Source organism: Lepus europaeus, chromosome 11 (genome assembly GCF_033115175.1).
Source record: "Lepus europaeus isolate LE1 chromosome 11, mLepTim1.pri, whole genome shotgun sequence".
Classification (NCBI taxonomy): Eukaryota; Metazoa; Chordata; class Mammalia; order Lagomorpha; family Leporidae; genus Lepus; species Lepus europaeus.
This window is the reverse complement of record NC_084837.1, coordinates 89,603,339-89,624,190: the sequence shown is the minus strand read 5'-3', so window position 1 is coordinate 89,624,190 and position 20,852 is coordinate 89,603,339. Positions and strand designations below refer to the sequence as shown.

Sequence of the window (20,852 nt, the reverse complement as noted above, 5' to 3'; positions counted from 1 at the left end):
AGTAACAGAGGGGTAAGGAGAAACAGAAACGGAGAGTGGGGAGGGACTGGGCCAGACCAAGGCCAGGAGTCAGGAGCTCCATCGAGGTCTCCCACATGGGTTCAGGGGCCAAGCTCTTGGGCCATTCTCCATAGCTGTCCCAGGCATATTAGCAGGGAGCTGGATTGGAAGTGGAGCAGCCAGGACTTGAATTGGCACTCACATTAGATACTGGCCCCGACAGACCTAATCTTTTTTTTTTTTCTTTTCTTTTTTTAAGATTTATTTATCGACTTGAAAGTCAGAGTTACACAGAGAGAGAAGGAAAGGCAGAGAGGGAGAGAGAGAGAGGTCTTCCATCTGCTGGTCACTCCCCAGTTGGCTGCAACGACCAGAGCTACGCTGATCCAAAGCTAGGAGCCAGGAGCTTCTTCCAGGTCTCCCATGTGGTGCAGGAGTCCAAGGACTTGGGCCATCTTCTACTGCTTTCCCAGGCCATAGCAGAAAGCTGGATCGGAAATGGAGCAGCTGGAACTTGAACCATGCCCATATGGGATGCCAGCGCTGCTATGTCACAGCACCAACCCAAGATCTAATCTTTTCTTTACCTTAATATTTTATTTATTATTTTTGTGATAACATACTTTAATTTACAGTATAATCAAAGGCTTAATGCTCCACTAAAATAAAAAGTTGAACAAATAAAAACTAAAATGACCACTGTTCTGCAGGAATATAGGCAAGAGCTGTAACCAATAATCAAATGACAAGTTGTCAACTTCACTCATATCTCACCTTGATACTTATAGAAAATACATGTTTTCAGCTTATTATGCTTTAGCCAGGTTTTTCTGCCTCTGTGAAAATAATCTCTGGTGAGTAAGTGATCATAGACTTAAATTTCCACACCAAAATTTATGTTTTTCAAACAGTGCATTCGGTCAGTACCTGAGTCACTGAGACATGAGGTGTTAGTTCAGAAATTAGTGTTTCCTAAGAGAGAAAGCTACACAAAGGGATGTGTTTGGATACCTCAGGAGGTGGTGAATTTACTCCTTTTGAATGAACAGGAAGTACTCGCAGAGCACTTCCTGTGTATGTTATCCAGGCTGTGTGTGTTCAGTTTGTGGTGAAACTCCCAGGTCACGGTCCCGACCTTCCAGGACTGCAATGTGATAGATCCGTGCTATGCCGCTGTCAGATAGCAGGGTCGTGGATTTGGCCACTGACTCATTAAAATAGGAAGTGACACATACATATATATGAGGGGACTTCAAATAGTTCATGGAAAAATATTATTTCTCAACCTAAGTTCCATCAAGTTCAAGTAGGATATCATCCATTTGGTTCCATCTCTAAAGAATGGAGGATCCTGGGGGTTAACCATCTCAATGCAGTCTTTTTTACATCATTAACTAAAGAAAAATGGGTTCTTTTCAATGATTTTTGTAAGGTTTATTTATTTATTTGAAAAAGAGAAGAGCAGAGAGAGAGAGATCTTCCACCCCCTGGCTTACTCCCCAAATATCCACAACAGCTGGAGCTGGCCCAGGCTGAAGCCAGGAGCCATGAATTCCATGCAGCTCCCCTATATGGGTGGCAGGGGCCCGAGTACTTGGGCCACCACTTGCTGCCTTCCCAGGTGCATTAGCAGGGAGCTGCATCAGAAGCGGAGCAGCCGGGTCTCGAAGCAGGCACTCTGCTATGGGATGCAGGTGTCCCAAATGACAAGTTAACCTGTGACACAACAACACCTATCACTTGTGATTTTTCTAAGATTAAGGAAGAAAAAGAAGTCAGGTTCCTCCTGACTTCTCACAAAACTGTCCTTGTCTGACGAGACAAATGAGCAGGAGCCTTGTCACGGTGGAGAAGGACTCTCTGCTGAAGCTTTCTCGTGTCATTACTCTCATAAGAAGAGCCTTTTATGTTCCTCTAGAAAGTGAACAAGCACAATCGCTTGAGCATCCCAAAGCACTGCTGCCATGACCTCTGCCCTGCACCGCCTGCTTTTCCCCTGGCACGGCCACTCTCACCGCCTGGTAGCCATTGCTTCCACCGTGCTGGGTCTTCAGGACTCCGCTGGGAAAGCCGTGCTCCGTCCCCTGTTACAATTCTTCAGAAAACTGCTTTAGCATCTTCATCCCACTCGGTTAAAGCTTCCATTGAAAGCTCTGCTTTTCCCTGCGGTGGGTCTGGGAGCAACCGTTTCAGCACCCATTAAGCAGAAAGCTCGCTCGACTTCAGTGTCTCAGAACTGTGTCAGCTGAACCCACTGAGATGTCTCTGGTGTTGGTGACTCCTTGTGCTGTTAACTGTCCGTCCTCTCCCATCAGGGCACAAACGATGCTAATTGTTTTCCTTGCATGCTGATATGGGTGGTCTGTTGCAAGCGTCATCTTCAACATCTTGTCCTGTGAGTTATTTGTCAACTGCTGATTCTTGGAGGCATTGCCGTAACTCTCCATATAACCACTCTTCCACCCCACTTCACCATAAATGTGATGCTCTCGCTTCAGTTGGAGCAGAATTTGCTTCCTCTGACTCAACTGCCTTCACAGGGACTCTTTTTTTTTTTAAGATTTTATTTATTTGAGAAGTAGAGTTACAGAGAGAGAGAGAGAGACAGAGACAGAGAGAAAGGTCTTCTATCTGCTGGTTCACCCCCTAATAGGCTGGTCCAAAGCCAGGAGCCAGGAGCTTCTTCCGGGTCTCCCACGCGGGTGCAGGGAGACCAAGCACTTGGGCCACCTTCTACTGCTTTCCCAGGCCACAGTAGAGATACTGGATAGGAGCAGCCGGGACTAGAACTGGCGCCCACATGGGATGCCGGCGCCACAGGCAGAGGATTAACCTACTGTGCCACAGCACTGGCCCCTGATAGGCACCTTTTTAAACTGATGTCGTAGCCTTCTTGGTGTCCCAAACTAGATCTTGTTCAGTCATGTAACAAGTTAATGAGTTTATTTGGGTGCAAAGAAATTTGAAATCCATGCAGTTTTTTCATAAGCATATTTTCATGAAGACTCCTTGCACACACACACACACACACTAACTGGGGAGCCGAATATTTAGATGGAAGTAGTGGGTGAGCACTTACAGATTTTAAGGTCTTGGATGATTCACTTCATCTTTCTGAGCCCCAGAAAATGGTGGCTCACTACAGATGCAGTGTGAGGATTAAATGAGGAAGTAAGTAAAAGCGGCTCGCATGCAGGAAGCAATCAATGCGAAACAGGGCGGGTCTGTTGAGGCAAAGATGACCAATCTGTCACTCAGCAGGCTTCATTGCAAGTCACTAGTGCCAGCCCCCCAGACAGGCCCCAGAGTTGGGGGGACCAGCTGAAGTCCTAATCTTGTTGCCCCTCCTTGGGAAGGGTCCCAGGACCCCTCACTTCCCCAAGGCAATGGTGCTCCACATCACCAGTGCCCAGCGTGCAAGCATAGACCCGGTTCCAGTGTTTATTTAAAGATCCTAATTTCTGAACATCTATTTTGGGGATTACAGCGATGGCTTAAGCTACTTTGAGACGCTGTGAGTTGAAGTCTTTCCTTCACTTGGGTGCTAAAGTTTAATTCCGTCTAATTATTTCATATGGCATCGACTATAATAGTTTCATAATTTCTAGTATATTAAGCACTTAATATGTTGTGTCATTTGAAATCACATATTAAATTCAGCAAAGTACATTTTAATGAGAGTTAAGTGGTGTGAAAATATTAATACGATGTGATGGTTCATCTTGGTGCTTGGATTTGGTAGTCTGTTGTGCAGGCACAAACGCCTTGCTCGCCAGGTAAGGGGGGCGGGTACCCGCCAGGGCTCAGATGGATATGGATAATAAAATCACTCCTATCCTTGGCCCTGCAGCACTCCCCAGCTGGATTTCTCACTGGGCCTCACAGCCCTGAGAGCAAGAGGGAAATTGTCGCTTCCCTTTGAGAGCAGACACCAAGGCTCAGCAATGGAAAGGGCCAGCTAGGGGCGACCCTGCTAATCAGGGCAGCGGCTGGGGCATAAGTGTGGGCCCTGCCAGCTAAAAGCCCCTGCAGTCTCCCTGCACCACAGCTGCTGTCGGCGTAGCCTCGGGGAGCAGTGGTCTCTGGACTCCAGGGCAGGGAGGACCCTAGGAGGGTCACGCTTCTCCCCCAACCCCTGCACACCCAATGTGGTGGAACTGACAGAGCCAGAGAGAGGCTGGCAGACTGGGCACCCAGACTGGGCAGTCTCTCGTCCAGGGTGCACCCTCTACCGTAACCCTAAGTACCTTGCACTCTTAGGCCACCCTGGGGTGCCCGGAGGAAAGGGTCCTGATGAACCACAATGAGCCCTTAACAAAGCAACTGGGCTTCCAGCGCAGGGTGTCAGACAACAGCCAAGGGTCTGGAGAGAGTGCCTCAGGGCCCTGCCCACTGAACTCCCATATTCTATCTCTGTTGGACAGTTAGTCTAGGAGGCAGAGGTCTGTGAGGACCCCCTATGCTTATCTTCCAGGACACTCAAAGAAAACACAGACATCAGAATATCCCATGTGGACACTAGGGGCAACGGTTCAGGCCAAGCTGAGATAACAGGCGTGTCCCTTCCTGGCCATGTAACTGCATGTTAACCTTGGCCTTCAGTTACACAAACCCAGTTAAAGCCACCTGCGTGGAAGCAGGCCCCACGGTATCTAAGAGCAGCAGCAATGGGCATCTGGCGAGCAGTTAAGACACTTGGGAAGCCCAGATCCCATATCAGAGTCTGGGGTTTGAGCCCCACCTGTGCTTCCGGTTCCAGTTTCCTGCAAATGTGAGCCCTGGGAGGCAGCAGGTGATGGCTCAGGCACTTGGGAATCTGACCCCCACCTGGGAGACCCAGAGGGAGTTCCTGGATGCTGACTTTGGCCAGGTCCAGGTGCAGTTGTCATGGGCATTTGGCAAGTGAACAAGCAATGGAAGATCTCTCTCCATCTCTCTCCCCTTCAAGTAAAATGAAAAATAAATTAAATTTAAAAAAATGTTTTCGGGGCTGGCACTGTAGCATAGTGAGTAAAGCCACTGCCTGTGACACCAGCATCCCATATGGGCACCAGTTCGTGTCCCAGCTGCTCCACTTAATGCTCCAGCTCGTACTAATGGCCTAGGAAAAGCAGTGGAAGATGGCCCAAGTGCTTGGGCTCCTGCATTCACGTGGGAGACCCAGAAGCAGCTCCTGGCTCTTGGTTTTGGCCTGGCCCAGCCCTGGCTGTTGCAACCATCTGGGGAGTGAACCAGCAAATGGAAGATCTCTCTCTCTTTCTCACTCTCTCTCCATAACTCTGAGTTTCAAATAAATACATGTTTTCAAAGGAGCAAAAAAATGGTGACTCGAAGTGGGTGTTTTGGTGTGGTGGGTTAAGCTGTCATTTGGGAACCCTGTATCCACTATCATAGCCAGTCTGAATGCTACCTAAGCTTCCAGTCTGGCTTCCTACTGTGCCTGGGAGGCAGCAAATGATGGCCCAAGTCCTTGGGTCCCTGCCACCCACATGGGAGACTTGGATGAAGTTTCTGGCTCCTGGCTTTGGCCTGGCCTAGCCCTGGCCATTGCGGACATTTGGGGCGGTGAAAAATCTCTTGCTTTCTCCATTTCTGTGTAACTCTACCTTTCAAATAAATAAAAATAAACTACAATAAAAAGTCTGCTTCCTCCAGATCGTTGCAAAACTGGAGAAAGAAGAAATAGAGTAGGCAAGTGGCTTTGCCTAGGTCATTGTTGCTCCCACCACGAGCTTCCCAGAGGGCCGCTCATGGCACCAATCAGCGCATGGCAGGTGCCAGGGCCTTCCGTCTTCACAGCAGGCAGCAGAGTCACCACTGGAGAGGAGGGAGGCCGCGGGGTAATGAGTTCCAGCTCAAGCCGCAGACCACTCTTCCTGGGAGGACAGTGAAAGGTGGGGTCTGGGCTGTGTGTCCCTTCCCTACCCCACACCACATTTGTGGGGGGGATGGGCAGGCAGTCTGAAGTCTGGCATCTGGGATGGATTAAGAACTGATGTAACCACAGCAGGGGCTGAGCCGGAAGAGCTCCCTGCACACAGGCCTGGAAGGAGAGAGGCCCTCGGAGGGGTCAGCAGGCAGGGGACATCCCTGCCTCACCCCTCAGGCCACCCTCAGAGCCACACAGGCCTCTCTGTCTGCCCCTCTCTCTCCTCTGCAGCACAATTGCTCAACTAGTAAAACAAAACCCACCACCCCTGGCTCCAGATAGCACAGGCCCGGGCGGCTGGAAATGGTGAACACCAACCAGGTCTGTCTGGTGCCGCTTTCCACAGTAAGGCACTACGACGCCCCCTCCCCGGGTACGTGCACCCATCGACTCTGCCTCTCCTTCTAAAGAAACGGATAGAAGCATGGATGCTAATGGAAGATTCGCATCCTCTCCCATCAATGTTAATACTTTTTTGGGGGGAGTTATTTGCAATTTCCTTTCGTAAGTCTGAAACATCATTGCCCAAATTAGCTCTGTTCGCTCAATAAATGCCATTTTAGCATTCTGAGACTTCCAATTGCGTACTGCTTATTGAGAGAGGGGTCAGACGAAAAAGCTGGGCAGCCCGCACCTGACTTCCATTTCGCTGAAGACAGCCAGGGCAGGGGAGACCCCAAGTCTCCAAGCCCCGGCCAGACTCTCCGCCCACGGCACCCAGCAGGGCGCGCCCAAAGGGCTGGAGCCGAGGCCGCCCCTGCCCCAAGGCCCCACGGCGGACCCCCCTTCCCCTTGGTCCCCAGCGCCGGTGCTCGTCCCAACACAGCCCCTCTCCCCCGGAGCCCCGACCTGCCACCCACGCCGCCCCTCCGGTACACGGTGGCTCGGCCCTCGCAACCTTCTTGGAGCTTCGGATCGGATTCCTGTGGGTACCTCACAGGCACGATGGGCCCCTCGTCCCCAAAATACGCTCGCGCCGCCCACCGGCCGCGGCGGAGCCCGGAGGACCCACGCGCTGCCGCACCTACGCGGCGCCCAGGTGCGATCCGGCGGCGCCTCGCTGACGGACGCAGGCAGCGCGCACCACGTGACGGGGCGTGGCCTCCGGGCACGCCCAGGAGGCGCGCGCCGAGGTCGGGCGGAGAGAAGGCCGCTTTCCCATGGTCCCTTGATATTTGCATATACAATATAAAGATATTAGGAAAACTTTTCATTTAATGTGGCTGTAAACACAAAGATACAAGTGCATACTATGTAATACAAGAAAACGTAATCTATGGAGTATTTTTCAATTGGAGAGCCCTACAGTATACTCACCGTAACTGTAAAAGTTTTCCAATTCTTGGCTTTATATACTTGCGGGGAAGCCTTGGAGCTCGTGCTCGCTTCGGCAGCACATATACTAAAATTGGAACGATACAGAGAAGATTAGCATGGCCCCTGCGCAAGGATGACACGCAAATTCGTGAAGCGTTCCATATTTTTGCACCTAGTTTAATCAGGTGCCCAGGTAACGCCCTTAAAGCAAATGCTTTTACCGGTTCTGTCTTGTTGGACACAAGGGGGGACTGTTCGGAGTCTCAGGAGACCCAATAGAAGGAGGTGGGGCCTAGGTTGAGGGGCATCTGCTTACCGGACAGTACCCTGTGCACGCTGTGCGCCTGACACCTGCTGCACTGCCGCTCTTAAACGGCCCAGGACCGGTTGCGACGGTAAGCATGGACGAGCGAGAATACTGACCGACTCCCCTCAATCTCACTTCACTGTCTCCCACCTCTCCCCAACAGCCCCGCCCACCTCGGCAGGTGCGCCAACCGGGAATGGCAGAAACCAGGCCCCTCAAGGCCGGGGGAGGCACAGGGACCACGGCCCCAAGCTGTTCGACTGCTGAAACACAGTTCTAATTACAAGGACGAAGGGAAAGAAGGCCGGCCAAGTTCAGATACCCAGCGAGGACTTCCTGCTTCCTGAAGTGTCCATTTCTCTCTGAAATAAACCCAGCGCGTCTGCTCTGCAGGGGGTTCCGCGGCCACTGGGACCCCGCGGTCGGCCTCCCGCGGCCGCTGCAGGGCGGGCGGTCAGATACGGAGGCCCTGGGCCGCGGCAGGTGCTCTCCCCCGGAGCTGTGCTGAGCTCTGGGGCCCGGGGATGAGAGCACAGGGCTCTGTGGGACCCCTCCATGGGCCTCCGCGGACGAAGTGAGAGGACAGGCTTTGGTGATTTCTGGCGGCCCCTTGGGAAATCGGTGTGTGCCATACAGGAAGCGACCAACGTTGGTGACCAATGTTCCTCCCTCTCCTTCCACCAGGGACAAACCCCAGACGCCAATGTTATTAGCCTGTGTGTGGGAGGGGACAGCCTGGTGAAATGGAATTAAAGAGAAATGGCCCAAGAAGGCTTGGTCAGATTGTTGCAAAGAAACTTGCTCTGGGCGCGAAGGTTGTCTTGGAGTGGGAGTTCTGAAGTATCAGGCAGCGCCTAGTCCCGAGACCTGGCCGGCTGCTGGCTCTGCACTAACCCGCTGAGACCTTGGACAGCTGCCCTGGCGAGGGCCCTTTGTCCACAGGTAGTAGACCAAGGTGTAGCCATTGCAGGGAGCCCTTCTCACCTGGGTGCTGGTGGAGTCTTAAGAATCTGTCTCTGCAGAGTTAGAGAGTCCAGGCTGGACAACGCACTGATTATGGGGTAGAATTCCTGGCCCCGGAAGGAGCAGAGGGTCACAGAACGGGGTCCATTTGGGGACTCCTTAAAGGCACTCCTGTCCTGAGTCTTGGAGCTTGAAAATGCAGTCAGAGTCATCATGTCAGCAAACGCCAACATAGCAGCCCGTCTTGCATGCCAAGAGCTGTTCTCGGTGCTCGGTATAGATGAACTCATCGCGGGCACAGAACAGTTGCATTTCCCTCGTGCTATGTGAAACTGATAAGAACAGATGCTACACTTGATCTCAACCAAAAGGCTGGGAAGAGATCCCTCGTGCTGTAGATGAGGGCGCAAGGCACAAAGATTCCACGTGTCCGAGGTCACACACAATTCAAGAGGCAGAGCATTAGGCTGCCTCTGAAGGAGGGGACGGGACAGCGAGCTGCTTAGACGTGGTGGAAAGAGGGAGCCAATCCAGTTCCACCTTTGTTGTGGTTCTGAATTCAAGGAGGGCAGCTGGGGGTGGGGAGACGGTATGTGCCTGGTGATCTCGCTAAATGTACCCGAGGGCAGGAGCACCCTCCCTGGGACACAGTCGAAACAGGAAGAATGTTTTCCTATATCCTAGGCTGACAATCCCTCACCTGACTCCTGCCCCCCAACCTAATCCTGCTGATGAAGGATCCGCTTTCTGGGCAGTAAGCCTGTCTTAATTAATCTTAACTCCTTTACATAAGGAGTCTAATTGGTTCTGGTAGCTGTTGTCCAGGAGCACCTAGGGGTCCCGTTCCCCCGACATTTCCCGCACCTGGATGAACCACAAAGTAGCAAGCTGGTTGTGTTTCTGGGGTGCAATGGGCCATGAGTTGGAGACGAAGAGCAAGGTGTAACCCCTTGGGAAACAGGCAGACACAGCCAAAGGAGACCACAGGGGGGTGAGTGTCCCGTGGCCTCCTGACCCAACTGCCATGAGATGCCCCAGGTTATCTGAGACCACAGAGTCCAGGGGTCTCGAGGGGGCCTTTGCAGAGGAAAGGGAGGTTGGAAGTAGCCTTCCAGAATTCTTCTAGAAGGTGAGATGCTGCAGGCTCCACCAGCGTTTCCAGCTTTCTTCGGCTTCTCACCTGGATTTGCAAGGACAGGTGGGGATAGAGACCCGCTGTCCCATTGTGGCCCCCAGGGGGCATCCAGATTCCTTCTGGGGAAAAGCAGTGGTAGGTGGCAAGGGGCATGTCCAGTTCACCTGGCCCTCACAGGGGCTCCCTGGGGCAGGGGAGAGTCTGTGCCTTACCCACCCCAGCTCTCGCCGGGGCCTCCGGGTGTTGGCTGTAATGCCTAAAATCAGTCGCGAGGTGGCAACGTTGTGGCGAGAAATAAGACTTTTTTTTTTAATCCTGGAGTTTGGTTTTTTTTTTTTTTTTTCCAAAGCATATTTTCCCTATTAATGTTTCATTTAACTTAATTAGAATCTGGTAAACTAATTAAAGTAGCTACGAGCCCCGCAATCAGCAATAATTCCTATAATTATTGATAATTACATCCATACCAATCGTTCGGTTATTAACATGTTGGGGGATGGAAAGGGACGCGGAGCCCACGAGGGTTTTCGCGGCTGAGCTTTCTGGGGCGGGTCTGCCCGACCTGCGGGGATTCAGGCCCAGAGGGGCGCCCCTTCGGCGGGCCGCAGGTGCTCGCGCGTTCCTCTCCACTCGGCGGGACAGGGGATGGGAGCGCACGTTCGCTGGGCGGCTTCGCGGCAGCACTTCCTGTGCAAACTGTCATGCCCATTTCACAGACGAGGGAAGCGCGGCTTTTAAAGGTGCCGCCAGGTAGGGCCAAAGGGGCGCCTTGGGCACTCAGGTCACCTCTTCTCGGCGTCGCCGCGGGCTCAGCCACACAGTGACTTGGGTGGTCCCACCTTGCGAGACGTCCCTGCTCCCTGAAGGGTCCCTGCGTGGAGACGGCGCGTCCCCCCAGTGCTCTCGGGGTGTCGCCCTCGCGGGGTCCCGGGACCTGAGGGCTCAGAAACCCAGCGCCCGGGGTGGGTGGGGAGGCTCTGCTGTGCCTTCGGGCTCTCGATCAGCACCCCTCGGACGGCCCGCAGCGCGCCCCCCGTTTGCCGGCTCCTCCTGGGGGCCCCCACGGAAGTTGCCGGCCTCCAAGCTGCCGGCGGCGCGCCGCTGGACCCGATGCCCACCTCCGGGGTCCCCGCAGGGCGAAGCCCCGGGGTTGCCGGGAGGAGTGCGAGGTCCGGGCGTCGGTCCCGGCCGCAGCGCCGAGGCTCCGCGCTCGGCCTACTTCCCGGCGCGCTGGGATGCTCTGTTATAGAGGACGAAACGGAGACTCAGGAAAAATAAAGGACGGGGACACTGGACCCTTAGCCGGCCGCGGAGGGGAAGGGCAGCCAGGGAGGACCGAGTCCAGTACCACGCGGCTTCCCCACTGCGTCTGCACCTCCCGCCCCAACGGACAAAAGCGGAGGCTATGTACTCTGCGTCCCTTATCTGTAGCAGGTGCGCCTAGGAAACTGAGGCTGACCGGGGGGCGCGCGGCTAGCGGAGGCCACACCAACCGCGCCCCCCTGCGCCAGACATCCTAGCCAAGGCCCAGGAGCGCAGCGGCCCGGCGCACCGGCGGCCAGCGGGCCCCGCCTTCCTCCCCGGGCCCCTCCACGCCCTTGTCCCCAGCTCCGCTGGGGCCTACGTGGACGGAACGTTAAGCGCGGCCAGGCTGCCTCCCCTCGCGCGGCGGCCGAGCAGGCGGGAGGGCACTCAGTGCTTGAGAGCGGCCTTCGTCTTCCACCCGGCCCGGCGCTGCTGCGGGGCCAGGCCGGCCGCGCTGCCCGCGCCACCTGCGTGGGGTGGCTCCGGCAGAAGGTCTCGAGGGCTCCCTGTCTCTGAGCGCCCGGGAGATGACTTTCCCGGGTGTGGCAGGCGTGGAAATGCGCGCGAATGAAGTCTCGGTCCTTGCGACACCAGGGACCACGCAGTGGGTGCCCTTTCTGGGCCCGGGGCGGGGGCGGGGGTCCTAAACGCGGAGAGGGGATGGTCTGGAGGGGCGGGTGAAGAAGTCGTGGCGCGCCTGCCGCCCACCTGGGCAAACGCGACTCTCAAACCCATGAGCCCCCCAGACCCTGCGCGGCGGGGTCCTGCCCTCACCTGTGGCGCTGCTCCCACCCCTACTCCCACCTCTGCAGCCCCCAGAAGCGACAAGAGCTTTTTATTATTGTTGTTATTATTATTAAAAACAAAAGTCACGGATACAGGGTGGTCTCCCCAAACAGGCGCAAGGTGGTCGCCATCCAGTTGAGTCAGTTGTCGCCCTTTTAAAGTGCTGTTAGGTCGAGAGATTACAACCAAAATTAGACAAAGCAAGAATCCCAATGGGGAATACAAAACCGAGGGGAGGGGGAAGGAAGCAACATAACTTAGAGCGTAAATAAATTAGAGTGAACCTAATACTGAACCAAGAGACTCGCAGTACGCTTAGATCCATTGCACATAGCCACTGTGTCGTTAGGAACGAGAGTTTCACACGTGGGCGGAGCAGGGCGCGACGTCCGCGCCAGCGAGGTTGCTCAGTGTTCACCACCCGGGTCCCCGGCCGCACGCGGGGGCGGGGCGGGCGACCTCCGCTCCCCGCCTTCCTCCCGCGGGTCCGGGGGACCCCTGGAGGTCCGATGCCCTGGAGTTCCACAGAGGGTCCGGGCGGCTTTCACGCCGGGGGTTCCGAGCCGGCCCGGGACTGGGACGCCCCGTCGGGGGCGGGCAGGGCCCCGTGCGCCCGGGAGGAGGGTGGGCGGACGGGCGGCTGTATGTACATCGGTCGGGTCCGAATGGCTTGTTCCTCACTCTGGGCCGCCGCGGGTGCGTACAGGAAGGAGCAGCATGGCTTGAAGGCGCGGGGGCGCGGCGGGGCCGGCCCTAGGGCAACAGCGGGGGTTTGAAGGAGCAGTTGCCAGTGCAGTGACGGGGCGTGAGCATCTTGCAGGAGAAGTGGTGCAGGGCGTCGTGGGCTTCTGGGGAGAGAGTCGCGCGGGCCACGTCGGGCGCCTCGCCCGTCTCCCCGGGGCCCGCGGGGGGGGGTCCCCTGGCCCTCCTCTGGGACCCACCCAACCCTGCTAGCTCGGGAGTTTGCAGCTGAGAAACCTTGGTGAGTCAGAACCAGCACTCTGCTCTAGTCGCCCCATTTTACGGAAGAGGACTAAGGCAGAGTGTGTGTGTGTGTGGGGGGGGTGCGCTTGCCCAAGGCCAAAATTAGAACCAGAAGGTAGATTTTCCCAAGCCCAGAGCTCCAGGAGCTCTTTCTCCCTACCGCAGCGTTCTGAAACAGCTTCCCAATAAGGTCAATTCCCACCTCTCTCCTCTCAGCTGCTGATCCATGGAGACTTCTGGCTTTTCCCCTGGCTAGCCCCTGTCCGCCCATCCATCCACCGATCCATCCCGCAGCCTGCACGGCCGCACCTGGGCCCTCCCTCTCTTTGTTTCCCAGTTGCGCACCTTTTAATTTCTGCTGGATGGCGTAGCGCGCCTTCCGCTCCTGGTCCAGTTCGTTACACAGCGTATCTGGAAGACATGGAGGGAACCCTGAGTTAATGCAGGCCACCTTCCGGCCAGCCGGGGTCACAGCCCGGGCGTCACTCCCTCCCCAGGGCGCAGCCCCTGGCAGAGACAACCCCGAGGATGGAGGAGGGGGTCCCCAGGCTCCAAACTGCAGGATGAGGAAGGAGGAAATGGCCTGGGATGGCGCTTAAAGGCAGATGGATCTAACCAAAATTAAAGCAAACTTAGGCATTACTTCCCAGGTAATTTTACGCCTCGATTTTTAATTTAGAAACCAGGGAAATTGCCGCGATAAGAAGTTCAATCACTCCATGTAATGATGCCTGCAAGCCGTTTGCTGGGCTCGCTTGCCATTCCGAGGCTAATCAGAGTATACAAAGGATATTAAATAAAAAAAATAATTGTTAAATTACCTTCAATTTAAATCCAAATGACTGAGCCAACACAGCGGCTCCTGCCAGACGAGAGGCAGTTACGGCCTCGCGCACGCTCACCTGACTCCCGTCTTACCTCTGACAATTTGCAGCTGTTGTACCATTTCTTCTCGATAAGCCAATTCCCTCTTCATCTGATCCTGAAAATTATCTGTGCAAATTGATTAAGCGGGAGCTGTTACACATAGCCCCCCTTCCCCAACCCCTCTTCCCCACTCCCCCCTCCTCACCCCTACCCCTACCCCCACCTCCACCCAATTGTCGCCTGGCTGGAGACCCCACAGAGGGGTTCCTGGCTCCCCCCAGGGCGAGCTGTGGCGGCTGCCTGCACCCTGCTACCCCTGCAGACCACTTGCTAGGGGGAAAAGCTTGCTGATGAGATGGGGCTGGGTTGGGGCTGGACAGGGTTACCTTTGAGACTCTGAAATTCTCGCTCCAGCTTCTTTCGGAGTTCCATTTGCTCCAGGAGCAGTTTCTGCAATTCATCTGTGAAGGGGGCAAGTGGGAGGGAGAGGGGCGGTGGGGACTTGTGGAGCTTGAGTGCAGAGGCACCAGGTCCTGCCCTGGCCAACAGCCTGAGCCCGAAGCTGGGGCAGAGGTCTCCAGCACTCTCCCTTTGCATTTGCATCCAAAAGATTTGGGCAAAGACCCCGGAGCTGGGGAGTGGGATGCCCAGGGGATTGAAGTTCAGGATGGTGCAACCCACAGAGGACTGAAAAGGCCCAGGCTCCAGGAACTAACCAGCCTGTTATCTGCCCTAAGTTGTTCCCAAGTCCCCAACCTTACAGAGGGAGGCTCATGACCACTTGATGTCCCACTGCAACTGACAGTCCTGACCCCTTCGATGCAAATCGGGGAGACTCTTGGACTCCCAGAAAAATGCACACAACACAATGTGCCTGCAATTTCAGGAGGCCCCTCTACCCCGAATTCACACTGAGAGTCTGCTTAGGAAGCACCAGTTACTCTGAAGGTCGGAGCTTATCCTATAAGGTCTGCAGCTGGGAAGAACAGAACAATGCTTGTCTCCCTTCCCCCACTCATTTCAGAGACCCTGCTTGGGCTGGGGGCACAGGCAGTTAGGTGAGGAAGGCTCTGTTCGTGGCCTCAGCTTCCCTACTGTAGGGGCCTTGCTGTTGGGCCTGCCCTGGGAGCAGGCGCTTTTGAACACACAGAAATGGAAGGTGGACAGGCAAAGGGGTTAGCGGCTCCCACCCTCTGTGCCTCCAGGCCTCCTTCCCCCTCCGCTACAACCCCCTGCGGGCAGCACAGCAACCCTGGGATCCCAGGACGTAGACGCCCTCCTCACTCCAGTTAGGACGGGGTGAGGGTGGTTATGCACGAATCCCAAGGGGAAAACTATTGCAACTTCTCCTGCACTCCTAAAACAGATGCCTCTCTACAATATGGCTACTCAGAAGGAGTCCTGTTTTCCACTGGGGTTGGGGGCACCCAGAGAGTCCAGTCCAACGGTCCACACATAGCAGCTTCTGAGAATCATCACTGGTTGCTTTCTCACTGGCCTCTTCAGACAGACCTGAGCCTCCCAAACAGAAGCTTGCACTAAACCTCTGGGGGTTCTGTTCACCCCCTGCTCCCGCCCTACACCACCGTGCAGGTTGTGTCCCCAGCCACTCCGCACAATGAGAACTGCTCCCCTCAAAGAGCCCTGATTTCCCCACACTCGCTCTCTGCAGGAAGGGCCCGGCTCCCTCCAGCACGGCGTAGCCTCCCTTGCACAGTGGAACCTCACCTCTGGCCAGGTTTTCGATGTCTTTCTCCACCAGCTGGGTTCCTGTGACATCCAGGGTGAGCCCATCTTCACCTGCGATTCAAGGGCAGGAAGAGGGGTTCTGTCCGGGGAGAGGCCTTGGAAGGGGAGGATGGGGCTTCCTGGGACCTGCTCAAGACCCCCTCTCGGCCCTCCACGCAGGATATCATTTCAGGGAGCAGGAGAGGGAGCCCAGGCAAAACGGGGCTTCTGACCTATTTTATGTGGGTGAGAGTGTCTTTCCACTTCCTTCTAGTACCTTCCCCACCCCTTACCCGGAAGAGCCTCCGAAGCTACCAAGGAGGTAGCAACTCAGGAAAACCGGCCTGCACCTCGCCCCGCGTTGAACCGGAAGGTCACTGGCTGATTGAAAACCTTTCTCGCTAAGCCTGGGGTAGCCTAGGCGATGGAGCCCCGGCTACCTACCGAGGGAAGGTGCGCGCGAGGATCCTAGGGCTCACCTCGGTCTGTGTTTGCGGGACTTGGCTGGGAGATACTCCTTTGGTCTGGATAGGATTTCCTGGTTTCCAAATCGTCGGCGATCGAGTGATTGTCGTCCTTATCTGGCTCTTAAAGGCAATAAACCGGGTTTCAAGGAGAGGCAAAGAAACGGTGACCCCGATACCGCCAGAGCTGCCGCGGTCGGGGCGCCCAAGCCCTCATTAAAAGCGTCGCGGCCGCCTCTGGTTCCCCGCTGTGCGCCCAGGCGCCCGAGGCTCCCGGGGCCGGCGACCCCCTCCCCCGCGCAGGGTCTGTTCCTCTCACTGCTTTACGCCCCCGCCCCAGCCCCGGAAAAGAGCGAGCCGAGCAGCCGGGCCCACCAGGGACGAGCGACCTACATCGCGCGCAGATACTGGGGCACCGCGAGCGCGCGTGGCCGCTGGGTCTGCCCGCGCGACTTCCGCCTAGCGCACAACCTAGGAGGCGACCTTCGAGGTGGCAGCGGTGCGGAGGGGGGGCGGGTATCGTCGCAGGCTCGGCTGCTTTGGCCTGAACGGATTTCCAAGTCTCCCCTCCCCGTTCCCCCCAACCCCGGGTTGGACCCGAGGGCAAGTGCAGGACTACCCCCACCCCGCAGCTACCCCAGCGCTTCTGGGGTGCCAGAGCGCCCTCATCCTCCGCCTGGACCCGGCCCGGTCACGGGGGACCCTGCAGGCAGACACACTCGCTGAATAAAGAGTGGACTTGAAGGAGGTGCCAAGCGTAATTTTTACAAGGTCTTAACCCAGGGGCCGGGGTGTCCTGGCGCGCGCGAGCATGTGTGCGCGTGTGTGGGCTGGAGAGGGTGTGTTGTTGCAGTTCTCTTCAGTAACCAAGTGGTGGAAGCTGTTGGGGGTTCCTTAGCTTAGCTTCCTTTTTCTTTCATTACTTGTCTTTCCCTCTCGCTCCTTCCCCAAGTGTTTCTCCCCTCGTCTTCCCTCGAGGCCTCCCCCTGGCCGGCCCTCTGCTTGCGTGCCCCCAGGACAGCGGCCAGCGACCGCGGCAGGCGTTACCGTGGGTCTCGGGGGCGCAGAGAAAGGAGGCCGCGGGCCCCAGCGCCGCCGCCGCCGCGCTCTTCGCGTACTCGTCCCTCTCCGGCGCGGACACCTGCGGCGGCCGAGAAATGACAAACGATTAGGGGAGGGCTCCGCGGCGGGCTGCAGCCGCTCAGCCCTGCCCAGGGGGCCCTCGAGCCCTTGCGCCCTCAGAGCCCGCCGCACCGTTGCACACTCACGGTCATTATTGGCGCCGGTGGAAAAAAAAAAAAATTGCTTCCAACAAAAGCGTGCCCCCAAGCCAGGGGCGGATGGAAGCCGCCCGCATTCGCTGCGTTCCCATTTTCCCTCCCCGCTCCCGCCGCGACCCCCAGTATAAACGACGCCTTTCGCATTCGGTGTATGATCCGTGCTTTAATGAACCGAATGAGAACGTACAGGTGTGCTCACCCACTTTCAAAATGGCTAAACGAGTCAGACCCTGCTGCACTCCGCCCTCGCAGTCCCAGCTCTGCCGACCCAGGAGCCCCTGGCCCAGCTGCCCAGCGCCCAACCCCGCAGTTCTCCAGGAGGGAGTTCGAATAGACTCGGGAAACTGCGAGCTGGAGCGGCGCGGGAACCCCGGGACGCGGTGCTGCCGGCTCCCAACTCGGGGAGAGGCTGCTCTGCAGCACCCTGTACCCGCGGGTCCACCCTGGGGACTCTGATCCCTATCCTGGGGTACGCACTCGGGGCGCTTTGCTCTGCCTCCCTTTCTCTTCCCTCAGTCCCTTCGTTTCTTTCTGAGTCTGTGTGTCAGGTGGTCTCCGCCGGGCTGCCCACTCCCATCAGTAAAATCCAAGTACACGCGTTCTCCTCCGAGCCTTCTCCCGCCCGACCCCACCCCTGATCTTCCGAAGAACCTCTCCGTCCGGGGCTCCCAGCGGCTGTGGGCCCGCCGGAGCCTACCGCCCCAACACCTGCGCGCAACATTCCCGTGCCCGGCGGAGCCGGGGCGGCCTGGCATCCAGGCCGTGCTCAGGGCTGAGTGGGGGCTGGCGTCACCGGTGGGGCGGGCCCGGGGCTCACCTTGGCGGGCGCGGGACCTCCCAGGGACCCGCAAGGCTCTCGCAGGTCGTAGCCACCGCTTGGCGGGCTCCTCTCGGGTCTCCGCACCACGTCGTCGGCCGCCAGGTCCCCAAATGCGGACCGGCCGGCGGGGGGTGGCCCCAGGCGGCGCCGGGGGTGGGGGCTGCCGCCCTCGGGGGAGTCTGCCGGGCCATCCACGCCCGCGACTGCCGGGGGCCCCGCGGGCTGGTCGCCGTCCGGGCCACCTGCAGTGCTGGGGGCGCTGGGCTCGGCCTCGTCCTGGGCGCCCTCCTCTTCTTCGGGGAAGCGGTTGGACTCCACGTCCACCTCGGGCTCATCCGCGGTGTCCACGTCGGGCGAGGCAGAATGGTAGCTGGAGCTGCCCTCGCTCAGAAAGTCCGGGCTCACGTAGCCTCCGCCGGTCCCCGCGCCCGGCCCGGGCCCACGAGCAGGTCCGGCGCCGTACGCCTCACGGGCGCTGCCATAGAGCTTGGCAATGCTCTCGGCGTCTTTGACCACAGGCCTGAAGGCCGACACGTAGGAACCTTTGCGTGCGTGCGGCGGCGGCGGCGGCGGTAGCGGGGCCAGGGGCGGCGGCAGCGCCTCGTCCGCGCCGTCCTCGTCCAGCGGTCCTCGGGAAAGAGCGCTCGGGCAGCGCTCCTCCGCGCCGAGGCCGCCCTCTTTGGCTGGCTCGGCACCGTCCAGGGGCTCCGGGCCTCCGCCGCCCGCGGCCGCCGCCGCCGCCGCCGCTGCCGCCGCCACGGCGGCCGCTACGGCCTTGGCTTGACTCTGCGCGGCCGGGTAGGGCGGCACCGGGAGGCTGCCTGCCGCGGGCCAGAACATGGGGAACGTCGGATACACGGTGGCGGCGGCGGCCGCTGCAGCCACCGCCGCCGCGTCCTTAGCTGCTCCGGAGGGCTGATGTCCCCAGAACATGGCACCGCCGCCCGGGCCCGCCCCGGTCCCCGGGGGCAAGTGCCCGGCTCCCGGGCCGCCAGCGCCGCCGCTGCCGCCACCCGCACCGCCCCCGCCGCCCCCGCTGCCAGGGCCGCCCTTCGGCTCGCCGGCACCTAACACCGCGTCGTCCTTTTTGGGGCACAGGCCGAAGGCTGTGGGGAAACCGTACGGATGCGGGAAGAGCGGCGGGGGCAGCTTTTGCAAGAGTCCAAAGCCTTTGCTGGGCACCGGAATCACCGGGTAGCTGCGGACGCCGGCGCTTCCCCCGGGCCCTCCGGGGCCGGCTGGGCCTGCTGCCGCCGCCAGGCCAAGTCCGCGCTGAGGGTGGGGAGGCGGCGGCCCCGGAGGCCCGGTAGCTTCCTCCTCGCCGCAGCGCAGGCTTTTGTGGGGCGGCGGGCCTGGGGCCAGCTCCGCGCCGCACCCCGGGCCACCGCCGCCGCCTCCGCCGCCGACGGCGCCGCCCTTCCCCTGCCCACCCGACCCGCCGTTCGCGCCGCCTGCGCCTCCTCCTTGCAGCGAGAAGGTCCGCTTGCGCGTGCCGCCGTTAAACATGGCCTTGACGTCCTCCCAAGCGTGGCTCAGCTCATCGGTGGCCGACTTGTCGCTGAGTTTGAGGTGGCGGCGCCACGAGTTGAAATTGGCGGCGTCGGGCTGGGTGTACTTGGCGTCGGGCGTGCGGTGCGAGTGGAAGATGAACTTGTTAGGCGAGAAGTACATGCTGCAGTAACCGCATTTGATGCATTTGGCACGCGAGCTGTTGTAGCGCGCGGGGATGAAGCTGCCACGCGAGCCCCAGGCGCACTCGTGCACCACATCGAAGGCGAAGTTCTCGGGCAGCTTGGGTGGCTTGTGCTCGCCCAGGAACGACTTGCAGAGGCGCTCGGCCTCGCGCTTGGTGATCATGCCGCAGCGGCGCGAGGAGATGGGCATGGCTCCGGCCCTGCGCAGGATCTCCAGCTGCACCGGCGTGCACTGCACGCACGTGATGCCCAGGGCCACGCGGCGGTTGTGGATCTCGTTGTAGCTGTAGTTCTTGAGCAGCGTGTTGGAGATCTGCGCCAGGCACAGGCGCTCCTGGCCATCGATGACCAGAGACACGATGGGCACCCCGTACAGCGACGTTTCGCCCACCTGGTTGGGTTTGAGAGCGCTGGAGCCCGAGTAAGGCTGCAGCTCTTGCTTGGAGTTGGGCGAGGAGCTGCCCTCGCGCCCCGGCCCCAGCTGAGTGGTGAGCGCCTCCATGCCGCCGCTCCTGCGAAACAGAGAAAAAAGCAGAGAGCAAGGATGAGCCACTTTGAGCGCTGCCGCCGTGGCTGCAGCGGCCGCCGCGGCCCGGGCCCGCCCAGCGGGGCGCGCAGAGTCAGGCATTCGGGGGAACTCTTGGCAGTGGGAAGGTCCACTCTCACTGGTCCCAAGCACGGGTGCCTTTTGTTATTCAGACCCATATTGGCGCCAGAATAAAAGCCGTGCCCCGGGTTCCAGGGAGGAGAAGGAGTGATGGAGACTCAGGGACGCCCGGGCAGCTAGGAACCCAATCCTGTATTCGGACTGGGGAGGAGGGGGAACCCAGAGACAGAGAGCGACTTGCCCAAGGCCACACAGCAAAGCCATCGCCAGCTCCAGGCTTTCAGGCGCCTTCCGCCACCCTCGCCGCCCGCCCTGCTGGCCGGGGTCCTGAAGCCCGGACTTCGGGGACCGGCCGCCCCTCTACTCAGCCGCGCACGCACGCGGGCGGGCGGGCGGGGGCAGCGCAGGGAGGGGTATGGAGGCGGAGGAGGGGCGGTCACTGCCCACTTCCAGGCGGCGGCGGGGGTGGTGGTGGTGGAGAGGGCAGGGAGAGGAGGAGGGACCGCGGGCTGCCTGGGAGGGGGAGAGACGGGGAGACCGCTGTTCGCGGTGCTGAACCTGACCCTCTCCAAAGAGCGCCAGGCGCTTCAGGACCCAGGGCGGCCAGCACCCACCCAGCTCCGCGCCAAGCCAGCTTCCGGGGACAGCAGTGCCGGTTTCCACAAA

General features: G+C 58.7%; 1 protein-coding gene and 2 non-coding genes across 3 annotated transcripts; 1 reads left to right on the top strand and 2 right to left on the bottom strand.

Moving 5' to 3' along the window:
* The first annotated feature begins 7,307 nt into the window (after nucleotides 1-7,307).
* LOC133770638 (U6 spliceosomal RNA) lies at nucleotides 7,308-7,414 on the top strand. The gene has a single exon (XR_009867348.1). It is a non-coding gene; the product is annotated as a U6 spliceosomal RNA (small nuclear RNA).
* A 1,286-nt stretch (nucleotides 7,415-8,700) lies between these two features.
* On the bottom strand, nucleotides 8,701-8,900 carry LOC133770859 (U2 spliceosomal RNA). Its single transcript, XR_009867534.1, has one exon. It is a non-coding gene; the product is annotated as a U2 spliceosomal RNA (small nuclear RNA).
* Nucleotides 8,901-12,495: 3,595 nt separating this feature from the next.
* SKOR1 (SKI family transcriptional corepressor 1) lies at nucleotides 12,496-20,450 on the bottom strand. The gene is made up of 9 exons (XM_062204813.1): nucleotides 20,428-20,450; nucleotides 17,883-20,091; nucleotides 16,833-16,926; nucleotides 15,801-15,908; nucleotides 15,322-15,393; nucleotides 13,980-14,054; nucleotides 13,645-13,719; nucleotides 13,072-13,137; nucleotides 12,496-12,590 (listed from the first exon to the last, which is right to left on the bottom strand). Exons 1-9 carry the CDS (start codon nucleotides 20,448-20,450, stop codon nucleotides 12,496-12,498), a joined length of 2,817 nt encoding a protein of 938 aa, XP_062060797.1.
* Nucleotides 20,451-20,852: the final 402 nt, after the last annotated feature.